The following is a 26495-nucleotide window of genomic DNA, read 5'->3' on the forward strand; positions in this document are numbered from 1 at the left end:
GGGTCAAAGAACAAATCAAAAGGTATATTAGAAAATACCTAATGACAAAAGAAAATACAACATAACAAAAATTATGGGATGCAGCAAAAACATTGTTAAAGGGAATAGTGATAAAGTTCTACATTGAAAAAATAAGAAAGATTCAGACAAACAGCCTGGCTATTCACCTAAAGGAAGTGGAAAAAGAACAAACTAAACCCAAAGTTAGGATAAGAAGAAGATAAATAACACAAATAAAATAAAGAATAGAAAAACAATAGAATTCCATGAAATTAAGAGTTGTTTTTTTGAAAAAGTAAACAGTTGACAAACTCTTAGCTAGACTAAGGAAAAAAATCAGAAATGAAAGAAAAGATACTACAACTCTATGAACAATTATATACCAACAAACTGAATAACCTATAAGAAATGGATAAATTCCTGGAAACATTTAATCTATTGATTCTTACCTCACACCATCCATAGAAATCTACTTGATATGGAGCATAGAACTAAATTTAAAAAGCTAAAAGTTGTACAAGAAAACAGGAGAAAATCTTTGTTATCTTGGAGGAGACAAAGATTTTTCAGGCAGGAAACAAAAACTGTGAACAAAAATGGACAAATGAGACTATCAAAATTAAAAGCTTGTGGGGTTTTTTTTGTTTTGTTTTTTGCAAGACAGATAATGTAAATGTAAACCACAGGCTAGGAGAAAATATATTTGTTTTTCTTCAGGAGAAAATATAGCACATTTCTGGCAAAGTACTTGAATCAAGAATGTATGAAGAACTCTTAAAACTCAGTAATAAGAAAGTCTAGTTAACAAACTTTTAACAGACATGTCACAAAAGGGGATACATGCATGACAAGCACATGAAAAGATACTCAACATCATTAGTCACCAGGAAAGTGAAAATTACAACCACAATGAGATACCACTGAACATTGACTAGAAAGACTAAAATTAAAGACTATGACAAGTATTGGCAAAGATACAGATTAATTGGAACACATGCACTGAATATAAAGTTTTACAACCACATTGAAACACAATTTGATAGTTTTTTTTTAAAGTAAAGCATAAGCTCGCCATAAAACATAGCCATTATAGCCTTAGAAATCAAAGAGAAAGGAAAACATATGTCCATACATAAACTTGAACATGAATGTTCTTAGTATCCTTATTCACATAACCCAAAATTGAAATTAACTCAAATTTCCAAAAGCAAAGGGAGAAACAAATGTGATATATCCATACAAAGGAGTCCTACTTGTCAGTGAAAAAAAAAGGAACAAGCTACTGATATACACACAACATGGATGAATAAAAGTTAGTAGGCAGAATAAAAGAAGCTATACAAAAATGAGCTCACTATATTTCATTATATTAAATTTTAGAAAATACAAACTAACTTATAATCACAAAAATTGGATCCCTAGTTGCTTGCGACCTAGGCAAAAGAGAGGATGTACAATAAAAGGGCAGGATGAAATTCATTGAATGTGGAAATATTTTGTATTTGATTACTGTGGTGGTTTCACAGGTTGTATACATATTACAAAATTCATCAAATTGTACACTGTAAATACATGCCATATATAGTACATATACCTCAATAAAATTGACCTCCCCCCTTCAAAAAGTAATGCAGAGCTCTGTTTGCAATTTACTCCAAGATTAAAATCTTAAATGGGGAAGAGATCTAAAAAGTGTGACCCCATCACTTATCAGCTGTGTGTGACTTTATAAAGTTACTTGAGTACATTACTTAACCTCTCTGTGCCTATTTCCCAATTATAAAAATGAGAATAATAGTACCTACCTCACAATCATTGTGAGGACTGAATTATATAATTTATATGAAATCGTTAGAAGTACTGGCATGTAGTGTTGATTGTTAGCTATTAATGTTAATTTTGAAAGAATTGGGATTTTATAGACTACATTCTCTCATTACAAAGCTTTGTTTGAATTCTTTAACAAAAATAACGTGGAAGTTTATCTGGAAAATTTTAAAGCATTTATGAACATGTGCACAAAGGAAGAAATCACAATGGAATATGAAAAATACTTAGTATATTATGATAAGAATACATACTACATATCAGAACTTGAAAGAAGCAACTAAATTGGCATGTAGATACAAATCTAGAATTTTATTTTTATTTTTAGATTTTATTTATTTTTAGAGGGGAAGGGAGGAAGAGAGGGAGAGAAATATCAATGTGTGGTTGCCTCTTGGGCACCCCCAACTGGGGACCTGGCCTGCAACCCAGGCATGTGCCCTGACTGAGAATCCAAATGGCAACACTTTGGTTCGCAGGCTGGCACTCAATCCACTGAGCCACACCAGCCAGGGCTAAATCTAGAATTTTAAGTGTTTAAATTACAAAAGAAGAGCCTGTAATTTAACAAGCTAAGATCCAATTTATGTTAAGAAAAAGAAAAATAGGATAAACCAAAGGAAACGAACAGAAGGATATGAATGTAGACATTAATAAAATAGAAAACATACAATGAAGAGACTTGACAAAGCCAAAAGTTATTCCACACCTTCCTTCATCATTAAATTTCAGAAATGACCACGCATGTGCTCACCATTTTCTCACTACTCCAGCCACTCTAATCTGCCTTTGCCCCACCACTCTGCCAAAATAGTTCTTGCCTAAGGCTTGCAGTGACCTCCTTGTCAACAAATTCATTAGATATTTTTCAATCCTCACCCAAACTAATCTCTCAGCAGCAGCAGGCTCCATATTTGTCCTTATAACACTTCCACTGGCTAGCATACTGTCCTGATTTTATTTTTTGATACCATTTAGTTTCTCTTCAAGCTCATCTGCCTTTTCCTTGACATCAGAGGTTGAAGTTGCTCAAGACCTAAGCCTAAACCACCTGTTCTTCCCAATAATTGCACCCACATTCATGGCATCATGCCACGTAAAGGTAAATGACTCACACACATATATATGGTCCTAACACAGACTTTCTCTTGGCTCTGGCTTTCTATATTTTACACCTATTAGACATCTCAAGGAGTTTTGAAGCCCTCAGATTCAATATATCCCAAACTGAGCTCATGATCTTTCATCCTCCCTCCCTATCACACACCTGTCTACCTCCAAACCTGACCCTTCTCTTTTGTTCCCCAATTCTGTAATGCACTGCTATTCATTTATTTATATAATTCAGGAACCTATGCATCATTGATGCTGCCTTCTCCCTCATACCTCATATTTACTCCATTACCAAATCCTGCCTATATTACCTCCTAACATCTCTTTAAGTCCATTCACTTCTCCCTATCCACAATGCCTAGTCCAAGCTACTACTATCTATTGCCTAGTCTATGGCAGTGAGCCTCCTCCTTTCTCCTGTCTGTATTCTCTGGTTCCCACAAGTCTATTTTCCACCTCTAGATTCCTCCATTGGCTCTGGTTACTCTTAGGCTAAAGACAAACTCTTTAACATACTGCAAGGCACTTTTTGCTTCCTGCTTCATCTCATACCCTGCTCCTCATTCTTCACCTCTCCAGCCACAGTTGGCGTTCTTTCAGTCCTTTGTACTTGCTATTTCCCTTCTGCTACAGATCATTTCCATATTCTTTTTCCTCTGCTTAGAATGCTCGTTCCTTCTTTGCCTAGTTAACTTGTAACTCCAGGGCAATACTTCTTCCAGAAAGCTTTTACCATTTAGATTGGATTTCAAAATTACAGACTCAGAGCATTATACTCTTTTCTTCCATGTCATTTCAAGATTTGCAATTTTATTATTTGTGTGATTTCTTTGTGGGAGCTTACTAGTTTGTAAGTATTGTTGGAAAAGGGACCAAGTCTGTCTTGCTGTATCTCTACTACAAGAGCTATTAGTTAATAACTGACATGTATCAGATGTTTAGTAATTATTTATTGAATGAATGATGCCCTTGTTTACCATATCCCAAATATAATGGAGTAAGGAAATCCCTGAATGTATAATTTAACAGAAAAACTTAGTCTCCACCCTTCTTTTCTTTCTCTTTTCCCACCTCCCTGCCTTCTCTCTCTCAACAAGAGTGCTTGATTTAAAAGAGGAATCTCAAACTCAAATGCCTAGAAAGCCCTGGGTACTACCATTCAAGAGATAATGGAACTGTGGTGAATTAAAGAGCACCTATCTAGAGAAGGCAGCCACGTTAATTCATTTCCACCTGCAAGGTACCATTACCAAATCACCTGATTTTTCAAGAGAAATTGGAAACTCTGATTTGATTTTTTTTAATAAGAAATTTACTTTTAATGATAGGGTATTAAAGTATTGTTAAGGATACTATAGACTAACCCCGAATAAGCCGAACAAAACATTTTGGGGATCAAACCCAAACCAGGGACTACTAATTTGTATTTTCTCCTCCTCCCCCTTCTACTTCTGTATTATCTTCCCTGAAGGACTAAAACAAACCAACACAATTTATCTTTATAATTTATATATAACAAAGCTGAATTACATTTAATACCTATCAACGGTAGTTTAACTGAATTCTGAGTAATTAGCACCTTAACTTATGGGAAAATTATGCCATTCTAACCAAATATATAAAAAGTACCATCTATCACATGATATATCACTGATGCTGCCTTCCTCTACTACACTATATATTGCTTTAGGTCAGCCACTATGTATTACATTTATATTGAAGAAACTTTTGCATGTTCTTCAGCACCTGACACTGTTTTACATGTAGGCGATGCTTAATGATTTGAATGCTTGAGAAAATTCACAGACAAGAAAAGGATTTAAAAGACATGTTTCTTTCTACCTCCACAAATAAAATCAGAATGTCCAACTTAACAAAGCAGTTAGAATTTTTTATCTACTTTATTTTAAATAAAGACAAATTTTTATAAATTAAGTGTCCTTGTATTTTTTCATTGTAACTTTGTTAAGGTGTGTGTTTACAGTAGTATAATCATTGATGATGGTTCTTCTCTTCTTTTGGAAGAGCAGGAGGGAGAGAATGCAGTCTGAGTGGTTTCAAAAATAAATTTTTTTTTTAAAGTTAGTATAATTTCAGCAATAGCCCTGAACTAGAAATCTGGGGATCTGAGTTCTAGTCCAAATTCGATTCTACTTGGCTAATTGATATCTGCCAAATCACTACTTTTCTAGGCCAGTTGTTTAATGAAGTGATTAGTCTCAGTGACATTCAAGACACCTTTAATTCTTAATAGTCTGACAATAATAAAATAACCTAGAATTGAGGGTTAAAAAAAAAATTCTTACTTTATGGCCTAGTTCTGTAATCTAATACAGTGCCTTTGAATTCTATCTCCTAGATATGAATCCAGTTTTAAAAAGTTATACATCATGTTAAAACTAACCAAAGTTTAGTTTAGGATGTAAGAAACATAAATACTTAAATATTTAGAATCATCTGTTTTCTAAGATATGATGTAGCTGGGTATGTCAAAGCTATGTGTGTGTTTTTTTTTTTAACTTGCACTATCTTTTTACAAAAAATTATAGTTGCCATTTTTTCTTAGCATATTTATCACACTATAATTTTTTCAGCTCAGAGAAGGAAAACTCTGATTCCAAAAAACCTCCGCTGCCTTGCGGCATACCTCTTCAGGGGAAAGGCTAAGGGAGTAAACCCCGACAGAAAATCCGGAGCCGGAGTCCCTAAGGCGGTTTGACGTTGTAGTCAACACCGGCAACTCCTGCGGCGCACCTGAAGCCAAGCTGTATTGACTCCGTCTTTCCCTTGGATCCTTCAGCTGCGAAGAGAGGGGGGGTCTGCTGCATGGGCAACAGCAGACCCTCCATATCACCCTGCCCAGGCTCTGTAGCTTCAGCTCCACTGGAGAGGACACTCCAGCGTCATCGCAAGATGTCGATTCAACACGGGAGGAGACAGATACCGTGTCACTCCCGAGTCGGACTGCACAACCATTCTCGGCGGTGCAGATAGACTCTTAAGAAGCTACACCATCGTCTCTCGAGACGGACGGCTGCCGATACGATAATTTTTTCAGCTTCAATCTCTCACTGTAAAAATGCTTAAGTAATAGTTTCTTAAACTAATGTGCTATTTCCTCAGCTATTGTGTAGGACTTTGTAATTGCTGATCGGGTGACTTGGGCTGGTTTGATCTGATACTATGTACTCTAGGGAACCTTTCTGTCATATCATGGAATTAGCAGGTTTTGAGCTAAATGTGAGTGATCATCATCACTGATTACATTCAAACTGTTATTGTCCTTAAGGAATCAAGATGAAAAGCAGCATTCTTCTGCTGCTTTCTCTCTTGTGATATTCTATTATTTCTTCTGAAACAGTCTGCCCTTTTTTTCTCTACCATTAGTCGTACAGATATTTCTAATGTATCTGGCTCTCTGTCTATCTTTACTAAAAGCAACTCTGCTATCTTCCTAGTTCAAAAGCATGAAGGGTTTTATGAAAACTCAGTAATATATAATGGGGGATTTAATGTTGGAAAACTTTAAAGAACAGCACAGTTTCAGCACAAATTCAATTTAAATCAGTTTCTTAAGGAGTTTAAATCTATAATGTATGAGACTCAGTTCAGAAATAAATCCTGTGTATTTCTTAAAATTATATATGTTAGCTTATCTTCAAAGAATGTCCATAGTAAACTATTGAACAGTCCATAGTAATCTGCCATATTTTCTCACTCATAAAATTAATACCTCATTCTGGAATAATTCAGTTATTTATGCATTTTTTAAAATATATTTGTAGTTAAGTAAAAATACTTGATAGTCTGCAAAACAACATAAAATGAAGGTGTTAAATTGTTTCTAGGTCATTACCTTTTACTGAACAGGTAATTTGGTTTCTGAATATATTTTTCTTGGGCATGTTAACTTTGCAGATCTTGAACTTACAAGTAGTTGCTGTGACATATAGATGACACTATTAAAACAGCAGTATTTGTCACCTTAAAAATTATGGAATTAACTAGAACTATATACCATCAAAGATCTAAATGTACAAATATATCAAAGAAAACCAGAATTCCTGTGAGCCTTGAATTAGGAGTTGAGACAAGGCACCTGGGTTTTAATCCTTTCAGTTTCCTGTATGTTCCTGGACAGTCCACTTAATCTCTAAAGTTCAGTTTTGTTATTTGTAAAATTAAGTTATTGAATTAAATGTCTAAGGTTTTTCTTAGTCCAGGAGAAATTAGAGACAAGCTTCCTATTGTCCTCTCCCAGCAGTCTTACACACAGCATTTTTCTCCTAACAATAATATGTGACAATACCTATAAAGTGTTGCCAACCAGGAATACTTAGCTGAGACATGGTGTCCAGGGTTTTTATTGGGGGTCAGTCATATGGGCATGAAGCACCTTCATGGCTGATTTTAGTTATTCAGTCTATAGCCTCTTCAAAGGTCAAACAGATACCACATGGTTCCGGGCCTCCACCATAAATTACATTGTTAGCATAGACTCTTTGGTGTGGCCTAAGGACCCAGGTAAACAAAAATCCTCTTAGGCAGGGTATTTTAAGGTCTTAAAATTATTTCCCAAGAGCCAGAAAAGGGTCCAGATCTTCAGAAAAGGGTCCAGATCTTTCTTTGGAACGTACAGGGTTTCGGCAGCCCAGGTCTGCTGAGTTTATCCTTCATACCTTGTTTCAGTGAAGTAATCCTTTAGTTCCTTCTTGAGAAAGGTGCTTGGTAAGCAGTTTTTTGAGGCTTTTATGTCTGAAATGTTTTAATTGTGTCATACTTGATTGATAGGTTAGGCAGCAATGAAATTCTAGGTTGAAGATAATTTTTCTGACAACTTTAAAAGTATTGCTTCACTTCCAGTGTTGTTGAGTTTGAAAGCCATTCTGATTCTTGATCCTTTATATGTTACTTTTTATTTTTCTCTTACTGAAAGCTATTAGAGTTTTCTTTGACTCTTGGTGTTCTGAAATGCTCTCTCTTCAAATGGGTCTGTTTTCTATCCATTTTGCTGGGCATTGAACAAGCCCTTTCAGTTTAGTCACATGTATCCTTTAGTTTGGGGAAATACTCTTAAATTTTCAATTGATTTTTCTCTCCTCCTTTGTTTCTGTTCTCTCTTTCTCAAACTCCTGACATTGGAATGTTGGACCTACAGGACAGATTCTTTTCTTATCACTTCTTTCCTATTTTGCATTCGTCTTTTTGCTAAACTTTTTTAAGAAGATTTTCCCAACTTCTGGCCCTTCTCTCCACTTTTTAAATTTCTACTAGCATGTTTAATTTCTGTTCTCTGAACTTTTTTTATTAATAACATCTTGTTTTTGTTTCATGAGTGCAGTATATTATCTCTCTGACTCTAATAAGGATAAGGTTTTGTTTGTTTAGGTTTTTTGTGTAGACATGGACTAGGGAAAGAGATTTAGGGATTCAACTGCTCTTAAACAGCTTTTATCTACTTCTCTTTTAACCACCTCCACCTCTTGGTTCCAGTGTTACTTAGTTCCTATACCTTTTAAATATTCTGAAACATGTATCAGGTTGGTTATCAACCCTCCTCATGACTGACTTGGGATTTATCTTTCTTCGATAATCACACATTGTGTTGGGGTCCCCAGGACTACCCTCAGCCTTGATGACTTGCTCGAAGGACTCATAATTGTTATACTCATGGTTGAAGTTTATTACAGTGAGAGGATAAAGTGAAATCAGCAGAGGAAAAAGAGAGATGAAGTTAGGTCCTGAGGAAACCAGGATTCAGCTTCCAAGAGTCCTCTCCCAGTGGAATCACAGGATATCCTTAATTTCTTCTATAATGAGTTGTGGCAAAAGAGTGAAATGTTATTTACCAGGGAAGCTCATTGGAAATAGTGCCAAAGTTTTTATTGGGGTTTAGTCACATAAGCACTCTCTGCCTAATACATACCAAAATTCCAAACTCCCAGAAGGAAAACAGGTGTTGAGTATAAACCATATTATTTGCGTAAACAGTTGAAGCACACTGAAACATCCTTATCATTTAGGGAGTGGTGGAATCCTCCCAAAATCCAAGTTCCCCAATGCCAGCCAAGGACCAACCTTACAAGCAAGCTTCTCTAAGGATAGCAGTCTCAGGCCTGTTATGATGCAGGCCTTTTCTGCACACACATCCATCTGCTTTCCAGCTTCCAACATTTTGTTATTATGTATATCTTTTCCCACTTTACTCAAACATATAGTTTTATGCCTTTTAAGAAAATCCCTTTACTATTGTTTTAGTGGAGTTTCAGCTGAGAATAAAATTATATATGTAAAAAGCAACTCGAAAGAAAAAGAGTTAAGCAGAGAGAAGAAACTTAAAAAAAAAAAAGTATATCCCAAGAGAGACAAAAAAAGAAAAAATGGCTGCTATAAAGAAAACATACGCATATTTAGAGGATTAAAAAAGAGCTTTTAAAAATAAAATATATGATAGGCATTGAAAGAGAACATCTGAGAAAAACCTGGCTCTTCAATTTATAGTTAAAGTAGCTAAAAGCCTCATTGCTTTATATGCAAGCAGTAGCAATGGTAAGCTTGGGAGTGGTGCACTACTCTCCATAGCAACTTAAGCAATTGAGATGGAAACTGTGGATAACTGCTTCTGTAAAGTAATCCACATAGCTGGATATATATACCTATCTATTCACCATGGAGAAGAGATTATGTTCACTGCAATTATTTTTGCATCAATTTTTAATTTTATATAGATATGTTCTCCAATTAAGTTTATATTTCAAATTTTTAAAAAGTGAGAAATTAACATAACAACCAGAAATTCTATAGAAAAGCACCAGTTTTAATAGGTATTCTAGTACCTCCATTTTCAAACATCATGGGTCTACATGTCATGGGGGGACAACAAATTTTACACAGCTCTAGTGTAATTATTCCTCAAATCTTGTGATACTTGTATTAATCGAACATATTAGGTAACATTTACAAAAAATGTATATTTGTCATATTCTCATTTTTATTTGAGGAACTAAATACTGTAAGGAGACAAAGCATGGAAGTCCACATTTTTAAATGGAAAAATCACTTCAGATTACTTATAAATAGGTTCAATATTTTAAAATAAAGTATTCTAGTGATAACATTTTAAATCTTCATTAATTCAAAAATTCTAAATCAGTATTTTTTAAAATATGGACTGCTAGTTTGCACTTAAGATATGGGTGGAGTATGAGGGGGACCCAAAAACAGCCAGAATTATCTTCCGGAGGGCAGGCCCCTTGTAATACCGGTTCCCCCCACTAGGTGGATGTTCTAGGAACCCATCTGTATCAGTGTACCAGCAGGTGTTGTTGTGAGAGGCTGTGTTCAGCTTCAGTGAAATTTTTTTAAAGATTCTTCCAACACATTTGCCCATTTCATGATGGATGATTTATGAGTGCACCTGCCCACACCAGGTTGAGTGTTCAGTTTTTGACCGAAAACTGCATGACCACTGTGTCCCACCCTCTCTGTTCACCTGATCTCACCCCAAGACTTTTCGTTGTTTTCCCTGATGAACAAAGTCCTCACAGGAAAATGTTTTGCCAATGTGGAAGAGGTGAAACCAAAAACAGCAGAAGCACTAAAAGGCATCAAAATCGATGAGTTCAAAAACTGTTCTGAGCAGTGGAAAAACTGTCTCAATAGGTAAATTGTACCAAATGGAGAGCACTTTGAAGGTGACTGAAGTTTAAACGTGTAAGAATAAATACACAATTTTTTATAAATTCTAGGTTTTTGGGGTCCCCTGTCATAGCTGATGAAAAACATTTGATATCCATCAACCCATATAATTCTTCATACTTTTATAATAAAGAATAATATTTTTCTATGAATAGCCTATTTATTCAGTTTTTTTGGTATTAAGAAAGACCTGGGAAGATAAGGCCCCAGTGTCATAAATTGACATCAGAAAAGTCAATTAGCTGTATGTTATTCACCATTTTAAACTTCAAAAAATTACATAAAGTACATGTTTGTTATGTTTCGTGAACTATTTTCACTGTCTTAAGAATATTTATTGCTTGACATTCTTAATATTACTAATTTTTTTACTCAAGATCGTATTCTATTAGCTAAATTCTACAGAACACTTGGAGTCTAGTAATAACAAATCATTGTTTTTAACCTTATTGTAATCTAACTATGATTAAAGCATCAAGTTGTATTTATGTAATGCATTGTAACATATTCTGCAAATCTTGGATGGTAGTTGACCTTTCATTATATTATTTAGCTCAGCTCCCTTTCACACCGATTATTTATCCCATCCCATGACCTATAATCTTAAGGATTACACTTCCCACTTTGTCCCCATTCTCTTCATTTAAACTTTCTAAATGCTTTCACTGAAATATAGCTTTTTCCAGAGGACACTTTGTGCCTTATAAACCCTCTGTCTCAATTTGTGGGAAGAACAATCAGCCTATTTTGTGTTTCCCAATACTACTTACTGATGTTACACCATCATCATCTCTCTGAAATCTATGCCATCCGATTAGGTCATTGCTGGCAATAATAATAACTTCCACTTCCCTGAATGAATCAGCACTTACTTTCTTCTGGGCTGGTCCTGTTATATAGATCTTGTTCAAAGCCCATATTGATAACCCACTCAATGTCTTTCAATTCAGTGGCTTCTTAAAGCTAGCTTTTCTCCATTTCTATTTGAGTCATCCAACAGCATACCCACATCTTGGATCAGCTCTTGAATGAGGCAGTTGTTCTTGACCAGTGTCTTCTCTTTTTCCTTATAAATCTTGAATTTATCCTCTTATTTGATTTTTCACTCTCACCCGATATTTTAATTACTTCACTCCTTCTGTTTACCCAACTCTATTAGCTACCTTCTGATGTCATTTGCACTTAGAACCAATGGTCAGTCTAGTATTCTTCATCCTTGAACTTTCTGCTGTGGTTCACTTGCCTAGTTTTTCTTTCTCTACAGTAGTTGCATGTTACATTTCTAAATTATTACATGAAAATGCAGCCTAGTTATTTGAACTTTTTATAATGGCACCCATTTTTTTCTATTAGATTGTTTCAATTTTAAAATCAGGAAACTACTGATTTTAAAATTCACTGTCAACTGCCTGACTTTAATAGGACCTCTTTGCTTCTCAATACAGTATTTTGTTATATAACCCTTCTAGTCATGTGTTCATAATGTTTTCTATATTCCAAGTGCTTAAATCAACATCCCTTCCAAGGATATGACCTTGTCTCCTACTTACTAGAAAAAAATAGAATCCATCTGCCAATTCTTCATCCCATTTTCTCTATATCAAAATGTCTGTATCCATGTTATGTCCAAATTTATTTTAACAGAGGGGTTTGTAGATTATTTTAAACTTTCTGTGCAGACCTCCATGTTTTTCTTTATCTTTTCCTTGCCTCTTTACTCAGAAATATGTGTCTTCCTTTTCAGGTATAACCTGCCTCATCTAAAGCCTTCTTTAACAATCAAACTCTCCCTTCCTCTCTCCCATTCTCCATTTACCATTTCACTCTCTCTAGTTCATTTTTTAAATTACAGTTTGCTTTCAGTATTATTTTGTATTGGTGTCAGATGTACAGCATAGTGTTTAGACAATCATATACTTTACAAAGTGTTCCCTGTGACATTTCCAGTACCCACCGGGCACCATACATAGTTATTACAATATTATTGACAATATTCCCTGTGCTGTACTTTAGTTCACTTCCATCGAGCAGATTAAGTCAGAAACTTAAGGATGTGAGATTTTACTGTACTTGAAAGCTTGTTAGCCTGTCACAGTTTTATATATTGATACATATACTGATAGAAAACACAAGATCCGTGGGTCAGAGAAAAAGACCATTTATTACTCATGGCAAAAACAACAACCAAAGCAGTGTCTTGCATCACATCCCAAACCCTAAGTGCTGTAAGACAACACAGTGAGGGCCAGGTGTTACCTGTACATGCAGCAAGACATGTTACAGGAAAGAAGCTCCAAAATAAGGAAGAAAGACAGAGAAACACACCTTATTTTAACTCTTGAATGTAAGCAAATTTTTCACCAAGAAGAGAGAAGGAGAATACTCCCCTGGAATGTCTCCAGGGAGGGAGATATTCTCTATCTTCATTGTAATAGGAAACAAATCTTCCCTCTGACCTTAAGGCAGACATTATCTCTAGTTTTCAAGGATGTTTATTATACAAATGCCTTCACTCAGTAGACCTGGACCATGTAGAAACATACAATATTCATAGAGACTTGTCTCCCAACATAAATTTTCCCAGGTGTATTTTCTTCAAATAGTCTCAGAGTTTATACTCACTGCCTTTGTTGTTTCTGTTAACTTTGCACTTTTGCTCTATCACTCCAGTGAAAATTCTCTCCAAGGTACCAGTGATACACTAGTAAACCAATCAATGGTTCCTTTTTCAATCATTCTTGACATTTGCAGAATTTAACAAGGGCTATATTTTCTTTCTTGTACCTGTAAACTACTCAGCTGTTTTCTATGACTAATTTGATTCTTAGGTCTCTTTCCCTTACCCATCTCTCTTTTCTTCACTCTTTCTACTTTCCTGTTAACTCTTACCATTTCCTGGACTGAATTAGTCTTTCTCCCTTCCCAGATATTACGATAGCATCTTTTGCATTGATATCACAATATGTCAAAATAGATGGTTTATCTACTTCTTTCATACACTGAGCTCCTTGGGAGCAGAAACAATTTATGTACAATATTTATGAATTCATGGCAGCTTTCATAGTGAGTGCTTATAAATGTTTGAAACCAGTTAGTTATTAAATATACTATTTTTCTTTATAAGACTTTATACTTTCTTATTTCTTTCAAGGCTTCCAAAGTTCATACCCTATTTCAATCATCTTATAACTGCTCTCTCTACTTCTAGTCTGTAGTCCTTAATAGTAGCTTCTACACTGATGCTAGATTAATGAAATTCAATATTTTTAGAGTGCCTACATAAAAACCTTCAATATCTTTCCATTATCTAAATAATAAAGCCCAAATTCACTAGTAAAGAACAGACCTTCCATACTATAGTCTCAAATTTTTCCATATTTATTTCAAATTCTTTTTACCTACCTGCTTAACTTTAACAAGTACTTGAAGGTCTGCTTTTTGCAAGGCTTTGTGAGGGAAGGAAGTTTACTATGTATGTATGGTATATGTTCGTTATCTTTGTGTTTACTTTTTGGTCCCTTGTTTTCTCTTACTACTTCAGTTTATCTTTGGAGAACACTCAGCCATATATATTTAGTAAGTAGTTCCATTTTAGGACAAAATGTAAGTAATAATGAAGTTTAGAAGAGATGGCAAGCCAATCAGCATAATGCCTGGCTCATAATAAAAGTTTAATAAATGTTTAAACTGAATTGATTCTGCTTAAGTTTTTAAAGATACAAATTTAGGACTATAAAAATTATTAAGTTATTGTTTTAAGCCTTGGGAAGGCTGCCTATTTTTGACTCATGGGAGTCCTATTGTTAACATTTGAATTTTACTTGTTATCTGTTGTTATTTGTAGTTGTATCATTTTGAAACACAAAGTCAAAACAAATTTTAAAATATTTTATTACACATTTTCAAAACTTTCTATATTCTCTTTATAGGTTATATGTAAAGTCAGATGTGCCACTGAACTTGACAGACACAAGTAAGTTTCATGAGTAGCAAGGTCTAAATTTTATTCACTTTATTTGACTTCTCAAGGTCAAAGGACATGGTGGTTGAGGGTGCCTTAGTAGTTTTATAGAAAAATCAAATAGATTAGTTCACATGAAGTGAATTGAGTAACCCATAGTGTTCTCCCATATTACTGCATAATACATTTTTTTTTTTTTTTTTTTTTTTTTTGCTGCCCTACTACTATCCTGCTTCAGGTGTCAAATGTAGTTTCATAGGGTCCACAAACACTAAAGTTAGATTATGCTATTTGGGGAAAGAATGTATTGTATAGTTCCATGAAATAAGTGATGTTTCAGTACTGATTAACCTCAAAAGTTCAAGCCAGGAAACTTGGATTTCAGACCAGTTCTCCCACTAACTTGCTAACTTATGATTTGGTTTCTGAACCTGCTATAATCCCCAGGCTATATGGATAATTTCAAGATCTATTTTGGATTTCAAACTATATAATGATTGCTTAATTATTTAATCTGAGAGAATATTAAGATCTAAACTCAAATTAAAATCTTTGTACTTTGCATGTATATTTATCAAAGATCACTTGTTACAGATTACTTTACACATTGCATTCAATTTACCATGCATAAACTATAGCCAAAGGGAGACAATGTTTTATGACCTCCACTATTTAAAGTGACCTCAAATAGAAGGTATTAGTATGCCAAATAAATTTCTGTATCATATTAGGAGTATTAATGTATCTTAACTGGAATTACTTTCATATAGATAATCTGTTACAGCTACTTGATATAGATAGCCGACCCTTACCCTGAAGAGTTTTATGAGGTGGTCTAATTTTTCTTAGGGGCAAGTTTTTAAGCATTTCATTTTCAGAGTTTCTCTGTATGCATAGTAAATGTGCAATTTTATAAGAAAATGAGGTGTTGATAAGTGCTTGAAACTGTACCATCCCTATATTCTTTAGTCATGTTTGAAAGTAATGTTTGCTATGGGTAATGAGAAGTTCATAAAATTAAACATTGTTTAAAACATATTTCCCTTTCCTCTTAAAATCAGTATTAGTTATCAATTTCAATTAAGGTAGTTTATTACTTTTCCAGGCAAATTATAAAAGCCTGGTAATTGTTGAAATGGAAAGATCAATGAAAATATGCTTAGTAGTTATAGAAATGAAAAGTTCAGGAATACCTGAATTAATGTTAAAATAATCCTACATTCTTCCTGGTAGAGGCAATTGAATTCAAGTGCATATGAGATTATTTTTAATTTAATGCTTTAAATTCTAATGCTATTTTTAAATGGTTTAGATACTAATTTTATAACAGCCAAGATAGCTCAAGTAACTGAGTAATTATTAAATTTGTATTTAATGAAGTTATGTACATTTTAAACCAAAGGAATTATTGTATCTAAAGAAACACACTAATAAATTTAATTATTAGTTCTATAAATATCTAATGAACTTATTTTTTTTCTTTCAGAATTCTATTGCATTTGGGCTTTATATTGGCAAGCCTTATCTTTTTAGTGGTGAACTTGACTTGTGCAATGCTAGTCCATGGAGATGTCCCAGAAAATCAGTTGAAATGGACTGTATTTGTTCGAGCATTAATTAATGATAGCCTGTTTATTCTTTGTGCCATCTCTTTAGTTACTTACATATGCAAAATTACAAAAATGTCATCAGCAAATGTCTACCTCGAATCAAAGGTAAGTATGTTTCTTAAATTTTCACTTGAAAATCTAACTTCACATCATCTTATAAAGCATATTTTAACGGGAAGTTTCATATTTTTTAAAATGTTCTGAATGTCAAGTAAGTTTTTAGTATGAAGGAATGGTCACAAGAAATTTTAAAGTATTCAAAACTTGGCACTTAACTAAATTATGTTTTTTAAAAAGTTTATACTGAGCATATTGTATTTTCTGTGATTTATATCTTCTGCATTGGAGGCTAATTAAATGAAATAAACCAGAATTTATGTCAATGTATTACAAATAGTCTAATACATAAAGCCACAGTAACAACTTAATATTTCCTCAGTAAGAGTGGCAGTATTGTCATTAAACAAACTTACCAGATTATGTATACATGCATTTGGGTTAGCAGTCTTAAAATTTCATACTGGTAAAGTGGTGTTTATTTGTGTAAAAGTTTAGAAAATGTTATTTCACCCCATACTATGAAGTTCCTATGGTACTTGAAACAGCTAATCATGTAACTAAATTTATAAATGCCTTGAGTCTCCCTTTCCTTATACTTTTGACTAGCAAAGGAAACCAAATGCTAACCCATTAACAAAGAACCCTGAAAGTTTCTGTTGCTAATTGATAATGTGGTTGAGCCATACAGTATATATGCAGTATTGGGTGTGGGGATATAGATGTGTGGTTATTGGGGTGTGGGTGTATACATGTACATGAGTTTGCTTTCATTTGCCTATTCACTGAAGGTAAGAAAGATGATGTTCTAAACAGAACAGTTTTCTGAAATGTTTTTAGACTTCCATACTGTTATTACACTTAGTATAGTCCTAGTAAAGTCAAGTATTATAATTTAATGCATGGTAATCAACTTGTCTTTAAATTTAGGTGGAGACTTTAATTTTACTTTTTAAGCTATATTAGTAGAATTCAGAATATAAAAATATATATAATGTTTATTATAGAGAGAGAGAGGTTATGGGGGAAGGGACAGAGACTTAGACTCTGAAACCTATTAATCATACCTGAAAAATTATTTTATTCAACTTCTGTTCTAAAACATTAGTTCCTAAAATTTAAGTACTTTAGCTAATTTTGACTTTAGTTTAAGTGTTAAAAATAATGCTGTCAGTATTATGGTACATAATCTTTTTGTGTAACAACAGCGCCTTTGCCTAATTAATAACATTAGCATAGACTTCATACCTCTTGCTTGTCTAGTGATAAAGCATAAATAGATGTGATTTACTTTAATGGACTTCTTTTTTGGATACTGAGCAACTTTCTGAGTTTGGTTTTACTTGCTTTGAAATAAATAATTCTCTGAATATAGTAAAATTGCCAATCTGAAAAGAAAAGTTCATCAAATAACTCCTCCAGAATTATTTCAAACACCTTCCCCTGTCATATGACAAGTATTCACTTTATTATTTTTTAAAGTCTTAAGTTTAATAGGTGCATGAATTTAGAATTCTCTAGAAACACTACAGACACATGTTCAAATGCATACCTTTAAAGATAAATAAATATGAGATACTAGATTATTTGTGTTATATTGTTATGTAGTTCTTGGTCTTCCAAACTAGGTTATACGTATACTTTTTTATTCAAAGACTAAATCATCTTGCTTTTATGTACTCCTTATAAAATCACTAGACTCATTTGTTTTTTTAATTCTATAACAGTTACAGTAATGGCCATTTCTTTTATTCAACAAAATGTTGAGCCATTTACCTCCTCTGCTTTCATACTGACACTGTTTCTTGCTATCCCTAAGAGCACTTCCTTAAAGCTCAGATTTTCATCTTCCGTATTTCTCTTTTTATTCTTCTTTCCATCTTCTACATATTTAGTGATAATGAGACCCTCCGTAATTTATCTCAAGGAATCTGACCTACCTTATTTGTAAATGGCACATAGTATGCTTTCCTATCCATATCCTTCAGCTGTTTTCATCTTCCAAGAATGCCTTTTTCCCTCCTAGTGCTCTATAACTCTTTGCCCTTATCATACTTAATCTTAAAGGCATAACTTCTTTTTAGGAATTCTCCTACACCTCCAAAGTAAAATTTAGAGATAACTCATTTGCATTATCTTAAAATTTTATTCTTTTACCAACTAGAATGCTTTTTCAAAGTAGTGATTCTAATTTGGTTTTTAAATATGTTATTGCTAATTTAAATAATTTATTTCTGCTCTTCCATTTTTTAATTTTCTTAAATATTTAAGATTACTTTGTTCCATGTTTAGGTTCTTATATAAATATTTAATATATTATTTTGTAAACTAATAAAGGTATTTAGAGCAGAATATTTTCTCAAATACTGCTTTGACAGTTTTCTATAATCTTGTTTGTTTGTTTTAATTTTATTTTTTGATTTTTCAATTACAGTTGTCCCATGTTTTCCCCATTGCTCCCCCCCACCCAGCCCACCCCTTCTCTGACAATCATATCCCTCCCTGTTGTTTATGTCCATGAGTCATTTTTACACGTTCCTTGACTAAACCCTTCCCTTACTTATCCCCTTCTTTCCCTCCCCCCTCCCCCCTATTGACTGCTATTCTGCTCCTTGTTCGATTTAGTTCATTTGTTTATGTTGTTCTTTAGTTTCCTGTATTAGGTGATATCATATGGTATTTATCTTTCTTTGCCTGGCTTATTTCACTAAACATAATTCTCTCTAGTTCCATCCATGTTGCTGCAAATGGCAGGAGTTCCTTCTTTCTCTCTGCTGCATAGTATTCCATTGTGTAAATATACCACAGTTTTTTGATCCTCCCATCTACAGATGGGCACTTCGGCTGTTTCCAGCACTTAGCTATTGTAAACAGTGCTGCTATGAACATAGTGGTGCATAAGTCCTTTTGAATTAGGGTTTTAGGATTTTCCAGGTATAATCCTAGCAGTGGAATCACTGGTTCAAAAGGCAGTTCCATTTTTAGTTTTTTGAGGTAATTCCATACTGTTTTCCATAGTGGCTGCACCAGTCTGCATTCCCACCAACAGTGCACTAGGGTTCCCGTTTCTCCACATCCTCGCCAGCACTTGTTGTTTATAATCTTGTTATATTGTAACACATTCTTATTTAACATAACAAAGAACATTTGCTCTTTAGATTTCAACCATGTCTCAAACATCACATATTTACAGATAGTGTAAATCAGATATTTATCTCTCTATATAGGTCTTCCTTCAACTCACTTTGTCTGAAAGTCTAAAATTCAGGCATTTATTTAGTTCAGGCCCTCTAACTTCCATAAGAAGTTATCATTTTTACTCTGCTTGATTATCCATGCATATGAATCAGGCCTATTATATACAATATAGCATTTCTGCACTCCATGTTCTCATTAGAGAAAATAAACTCTCAACTGTTAAATTCAAAAACGTGATTGTCAGAAAGATTACCTATATTCTGTTCATTTCTGTATCTACTCTACATTTTACCCTCAGCTCAATCCAGATCATTGTAGAACTTTGTACTAAGACTGTATTGTACCCTGGATAGAGTTATCTTTTCCAACATGCATTTTGACATCAAGCTTTGATGTACATCAAGAAATATGTAAGAAATTTTTATAAGAAATATTTATCTTAAGATCATTATTGTATAATATTATTGGGGATATTGTCCGCACAATGTTCCCCAGAAAAGATGATTTTCTCCAAGTATCAGGTAAAACATTATTGATTAAATACTTCTTTCCTTTGGTTACTATGTTGTTCAGAACAGTTACGTAGTTCATCAAACATCGATGACCTTATGATACACATTTTTGGTTCTTACTCTACCTCTAGTTTCATCTCACTTTTTTACCACCACTTTCCTTCCCCCTGCCACACACATACATTTCTATGTTCAGGTTTTTTTGTGTGTATTTCTGTGACTTCAGATTCTCTTTTGCAATGTGGGTGATATAAATAAAAAATGGGATTAGATACACATTTGGATATGTTTATCTTTTTTTCAGGTATAATGATTTTTAAAATTAATTTGGAAAGACTTTATTGAGAGACTGTATTACAGTGATTAAGAGTTGGAAACCTAGGACCAGAGAAATAAGATGTAAATCCCATCTCTCCTTATTGGCTATGTGACGTTAGACAAGTAACAGTGTCTCTAAGCTACACTCTCCTGATCCATAAAGGGGAAATAATGATAGTCTTGCTCTCATAGGTTGTTCTGAGTAAGAGTAGTATCTACCTTATGAGGGTGTTATAAAAGATAAATGAAAATGCATATGAAGTTTTTAGTAAAATGCCTAGCACTTGGAAAGTGCTTATAAATGTTAGCTATTATGATCCTAATGTGTATTAAGGGGTGGTAATGTAGCTTCAGGAAGATGTTGAATACCTGAAATTGTTAGCAGACTTTTATCTGGAGAGGAATTCTATATGTAATCAAATTTTCAAAAGAAACAATGATTAAAAAAAAAGTCACTGAAGACCAGAATTTCTCTTTTAAATATTTTATTTTAATTTTGATTCTACCTTATTTATGTACCATCCCACCCAGACTTTGATAATAGATTGATGTCTCTGACAGATTACATTTCATCTAATGTTTAATTAGTTTTTCTTAGGAATGTTTGGAACAAATATTGTTGAAATTATTTAATGGCCTTCTTAATTATAGGTATTTTCATTCTGAAATCTAGTATATTATTTATTATAATCTCAGTTTTATATGCATGGATATAAGACTTAATACTTTTTCTCTGTTGTTAACATTTCAAGTGTCTCATTAACTGAGACAAAATATAATAGTTTGGTGGGGATTTTTATAAACTCTTTATAGGGTAAAGAAATAGTTTATATATTTATTGAAATTATTGTTTGTTAGTACTGGTCTTTTTCTTTCATTAGTTTTTTATTGCTGCTTGCTTTCCTTCATTTGTATGATTCTTGGTACATTTGATTTTATTTACATTTTTTGTTTTTTTAAATTTGATCTTTATAGTATATTTTTTCATTACCATTTAGTACCCTTATATCCCCCTCCCTCTGCAATCACCATGCTGTTGTCCATGTCCATGAGTCCTTCTTCCTTTTGCTCAATCCCTCTACCCTCTAACCTCCTGCCCCCCAGCTGTCATCCTGCTCTTTATCTATGAGAATGTCCCCATTTTCCATGTTAGTTCAGTTTGTTCATTAGATTCTACATATGAGTGAAATCATATGGTATTTGTCTTTCTCTGACTGGCTTATTTCACTTAGCATAATGTTCTCCAGGTCAATCCATACTGTTGCAAAGGGTATAATTTTCTTTTTTTACAGCCAAATAGTATTCCATTGCATAAATGTCACAGTTGTTTTATCCACTCATCTACTGATGGGCACTTGGGCTGTTTCTATATCTTGGCTATTGTAAATAATACTTCAATGAACATAGGAGTGCTTATGTTCTTTCAAATTAGTGTTTTGGGATCCTTCCAATATATTCCCAGAAGTGGGATAGCTGGGTCAAAAGGCAGATCCATTTTTAATTTTTTGAGGCATCTCCGTACTGCTTTTGCACAGTGGCTGCACCAATCTGTAGTCCCACCAACAGTGCAAAAGCATTCTCTTTTCTCCACATCTTTGCCAGCACTTGTTTGTTGATTTATTGTTGATAGCCATTCTGACAGGTGTGAGGTGATATTTCATTGTGGTTTTAATTTGCATTTGTCTGATGATTAGTGACATTGAGCATTCTTTTAATTTACTTTTATCAGAATTATAATATAACTTTTAATATTAAAATGCATACTGATAAGATTATTTTTATTCTAATATCCATATACATTTCTGAAAATAAACTATAAGAATATAGAAGAAGTGTTTTTTTTTTTATGGACAAAATTTATCAGCACAAAAAGGTTTAGACTGATGTAGATGCTTATTTGTTATAAAGGCAAATTGGGACTATCTGTATGTAAGACCATTCAAAGACAGGGTCAGAATAAAAAATAAGTTTTTTGGCTTATATCTCTGTTCAGGGGAATGTACAGTTTTATATCTGTATAAGAGGGTAAAAGAATTCTTGTCTGATGCTCAAGATCAGCTTGTCTCCTAGCCCAGTAAGCCATTTGCAAATAACGCATTCTCTCCCTCTCTCTCCTGAATTCCAAACAGTTTTTTTATTTGTTTGTTTCTTTATTTTATTTTATTTTATTTTATTTTATTTTATGTTATTTTATTAGAGAGAGGGGAAAGGAGACAAAGAGGGAGAGAAACATTACTGTGTGGTTGCCTCTCACTCGCGCCCCCAACTGGGGACCTGACATGCAACCTAGTAATGTGCCCTGCCTGGGAATCAATCCTAACAGTTTTAATTACTACAGAAGCCTTTCTGTCCCATGGTCACTCAACCCTTGATCCATGTTACTTAATCTGTTGGAATGAGAGGCAGCAAGAGCATCTTGCAGAGACACAATAACATTCCACTAAACTATTATTTCTGATCTTTCACACAGACCAGATGATCCCATAAGACTTAAAGCAGTGGTTTATAGTAACTTAGATCATAATTAAAGAAACAGGCTAAAATACTATTAGTGTTTCTCTTCCACCACCCTGAAATAGGACTTAACCAGATTTGCGGGAGGATGGTGGTGGAGAAAGAAAGGCTGCATCATCCTCTATTATAGGTATGATTGCCACCTTTCCAATATTGTGTTCTTTCTTTCTTGAGTTACTAGGATTTACTTTTCCATCTTAAACCGTAGCACTTCTTTAGTTTGTTGCCTTTGTTATTCCAGTTCTTATATCCCAAGTCTTATTTTCTATTCTGTTGCCAGTCCCATTTGAAAACTCACTTACAACCTTGGGCTTATAACTTTTATCTACTTTTAAGCTCAGCTAGCTTTTCCATTATACTCTAGACTCTTTTACTAGACCAACTAGCATTTTCAATTTTTTTAAAAAAAATTTTCTGTGTCCATAATGTCTATGTAGTAATAGCCTCTACTCTGTAATGATAGAATCATAGGATCCAGAGTACTAACTTCATTGTATCTTAACAGCATGAAACTATTTTTGAAACTATTTAGTCCTTATAATTGCCAAAATATATTTTTTAATTTGCTAATTGAGACTAGTGCTTTGTTTTCTTATTTTTGATGCTTAATTTGCCATTTTAATTTCAAAATAGAAATAGCGTTTATGACATGATTTCAAAAAATATGTGCAGGTGTCTGCTTCTGGTAATGACTGAGTAACTTCCATTGGACCAATCTTCCACTAATAGCAATGATAAATTCTGGACAAAATATAAAAAACACTGAAGGCACTGGAGAGCAACAGATTAGAAGAAGGAAATGACACTGAGTGAGTTTCCTGTTTTTTACAGCTTCTAGCCTGAGGGGAGGTCCCATCCATGGGACAGCCAAAACCTGAAGAGCAACCTGCTGTTTCACTTGCTTGAAGAATTCAGAAGACAAAATTAAAGTAACTACCACAGATGGAAAGTGAGTGGGAAATCTTAGGAAGAAGATAGCCCAATAGAGGAAACCCGAAATTCTGACTATAAACTATGCAAAAATTTTATCTGATGTCCGAATTACACATGTGCAGGACGGACTCCAAGCAGCACAGTTAAAGAGAAAGGAACTGAACTGAGATTTCAGCTGCTAATCCATGTACGGGTAACAGTTTGGGATTTGAGCCTAGCCAAGTATTTTTGCTTTAAAAAATAAATAAATAAATAAATAAAAAGAAAATCAATACTTTTCTAAGGAAGATAACCGAATCCAGATTTTCTAAAACATGTCACTCACAATGTCCAGAACACAATCCATTAGATATCTGAAGAAACAGAAAAAATTTAATTTAGATTCAGGATCAAAAAGCAAAAATCAAAAGCAATCATTGGAGGCAATCCTCCCCAAATAACCTAGATGTTAGATTTATCAGATTTTATAATATGCTCAAGGATGTAATGGAAAATATACTTGGATGAACAAATAAATAGGAAATCTCAAAAGATATGGAAACTATGAAACACAGAAATTCTAGAATTAAAAATTCAATATTTAAAATTTAAAAGTCACTAATTGGGCTTAACAGCAGAGAGGAGATGAAAGAAGAGTCAATGAATTTAATTCAATAAAAAGTATTCAATCAGAAGAACAGAGAAGGGTGGGGGCAGATGATACTATAATGAACAGAGTCTCAAGGCCCAAAGAAAAAGAGGGATAAAATGTGATTGGAAAAATATTTGAAGAATAATGACCTAAATTTTCCAGTGTTGATGAAAGATAGAAATGTAAATTTTTATGAAGCTCAGAACCCCAATCAGGATAAATATAAAGAAAATCTCACCTAGGTTCATTATAGTCAAAGTGCTTAAAACCAAAAAGGAAAGAAAATCTTGAGAGTAAAGAAAAATTACCCATATGTAAGGGAACATTGACTCAAATGATTACTCACTTCTCATCAGAAATAATGGATGCCAGAAGACATGGAAACAGATCTTTAAAATGCTGAAAGAAAAGTGTTGTCAACTCTGAAATTTATATCCACTGAAAATATTCTTAAAGATTGATGAAGAAATAAAAATATCTTCTGATAAAAGAAAACAAGGCTGGTTACCAGCAGACCTGTAATATAAGAAATGCTTGGAAAATTATACAGACTGAAGGGAAATAAAAGCAACTTGAATTTCAGCTCATCAGGAAGGAATGAGGAAACAAGAAATAGTAAATATGTAGGTAAATATAATTTCTTAATTTCTTTAAAATAAATATAACTGTGCAAAGCAAAAATTATATGAGGCATACATATGTACATATAATGTATAAATCTGTATATAATAAACAACTGTAGTATAAAGGATGGGGATAAATGGACCTATATGGTTGCAAGTTTCTTATATTTTACATCAAGTGGTATAATACTAACTGTTACTTAGACTGAAAAGTTAAGGATATATATTGTAATCCCTAGACAGTGGTTCTCAAACTTTTTGGTCTCAAGACCCCATTACACTCCCAGGAATTAGTAAGGACCCCAAAGAGCTTCTATTTATACAGATTGAATCTACCTGTATATACATTATTAGAACTAAAATTTGAGAAATTCTAAAACTATTAATTTAAAATAGCAATAATAAATTCATTATAAGCTAACATGAATAATATGTTTTTATGAAAAATAATTATATTTTCCAAAGCAAAAATAAACAAGTGAGCAGATGAACATTGTTTTACATTTTTATTTTTACTTATTTTTTAAAAGATTTTAGTTACTTATTATTTTTAACGAGACAGTAAGGGAGGGAGAAAAAGAGGGAGAGAAACATCAATGTATGGTTGCCTCTCACACTCCCCCAGCTGGAGATCTGGCTGGAGACCTGACCTGCAGCCTAGGCATGTGCCCTGACTGGCAATCAAACCGACAACCCTTTGGTTTGCAGGTCAGTGCTCTATCCATTGAGCCACACCAGCCAGGGCTGTTTCACATTTTTAAAATCTCTTTAATGTCTGACAATAGAAGAGAGCTGGATTTTCACGCCTGCTTCTGTATTCAATCTGTTGTGATAATGTTGTTTAGGTTGAAGTATATGAAGAAAATCTATCCACACATATACATGTAGTTGGAAAATGAAGGAGCATTTTAATAGCCTTTTAGATAATTGTGGATATTCTTCTTTAGTACTATATCAAAACTCTGAAGTGGATGTTTATTAACAGTGAGTTGCCATGTGTAATGTAAAACAATATTAGTGAAATTTTTGAACTCTTCATTGGTCTATCTTGCACTTTGAATGATAATTGGAAAAGAGTGGTCACAGATCTTGAAAATGTTGATTCATTTCATTGACAATATTCAAAATGACATTTGTTAATATCACCAGCAATCTTGTAAGAAAAGTGTTTATGTTTTGGTATATAGCCAATCTTACAGTGGATACAAGTGCCCGCAAAAGTTTTTTAAAAATCTTATTTTTACTCGAAAATTCATATTTTATCATTGTCAATAAATATTGTCAGATATTTTCTTTAAAGTGGTAGGCTCACATCAATTTTTTTTTAAATGTATACCCAGTAACCAGGTCTAAATAACCACTGTTTGTCAGCCATAGTTAGCTGTTAAGTAAAACATGGTGTTCCATGAAAAACAATGGCGAATTCAGCTTGAAGTTTATCATATAACTTTTTCTTCAAGACAACCAGTATATTTCAATATGCAGCAGAATTGCTTTAAG

The 26495-nt window shown here is 33.5% G+C and overlaps 1 protein-coding gene across 1 annotated transcript in view; it reads left to right on the plus strand.

Annotated features, from left to right (window-relative positions):
* GPR137C (G protein-coupled receptor 137C) overlaps window positions 1-26495 on the plus strand; it is a 50359-nt gene that overhangs the window by 12116 nt on the left and 11748 nt on the right. Inside the window, exons 2-3 of the mRNA XM_090272048.1 lie at window positions 14568-14611; window positions 16086-16314. Coding sequence (XP_090128174.1) covers window positions 14568-14611; window positions 16086-16314 — 273 coding nt within the window. The remainder of the gene's footprint in view (window positions 1-14567; window positions 14612-16085; window positions 16315-26495) is intronic.

The sequence above is a fragment of the Furipterus horrens genome, unplaced genomic scaffold (genome assembly GCF_987537825.1).
Source record: "Furipterus horrens unplaced genomic scaffold, mFurHor1.1.pri manual_scaffold_3, whole genome shotgun sequence".
Lineage (NCBI taxonomy): Eukaryota > Metazoa > Chordata > Mammalia > Chiroptera > Furipteridae > Furipterus > Furipterus horrens.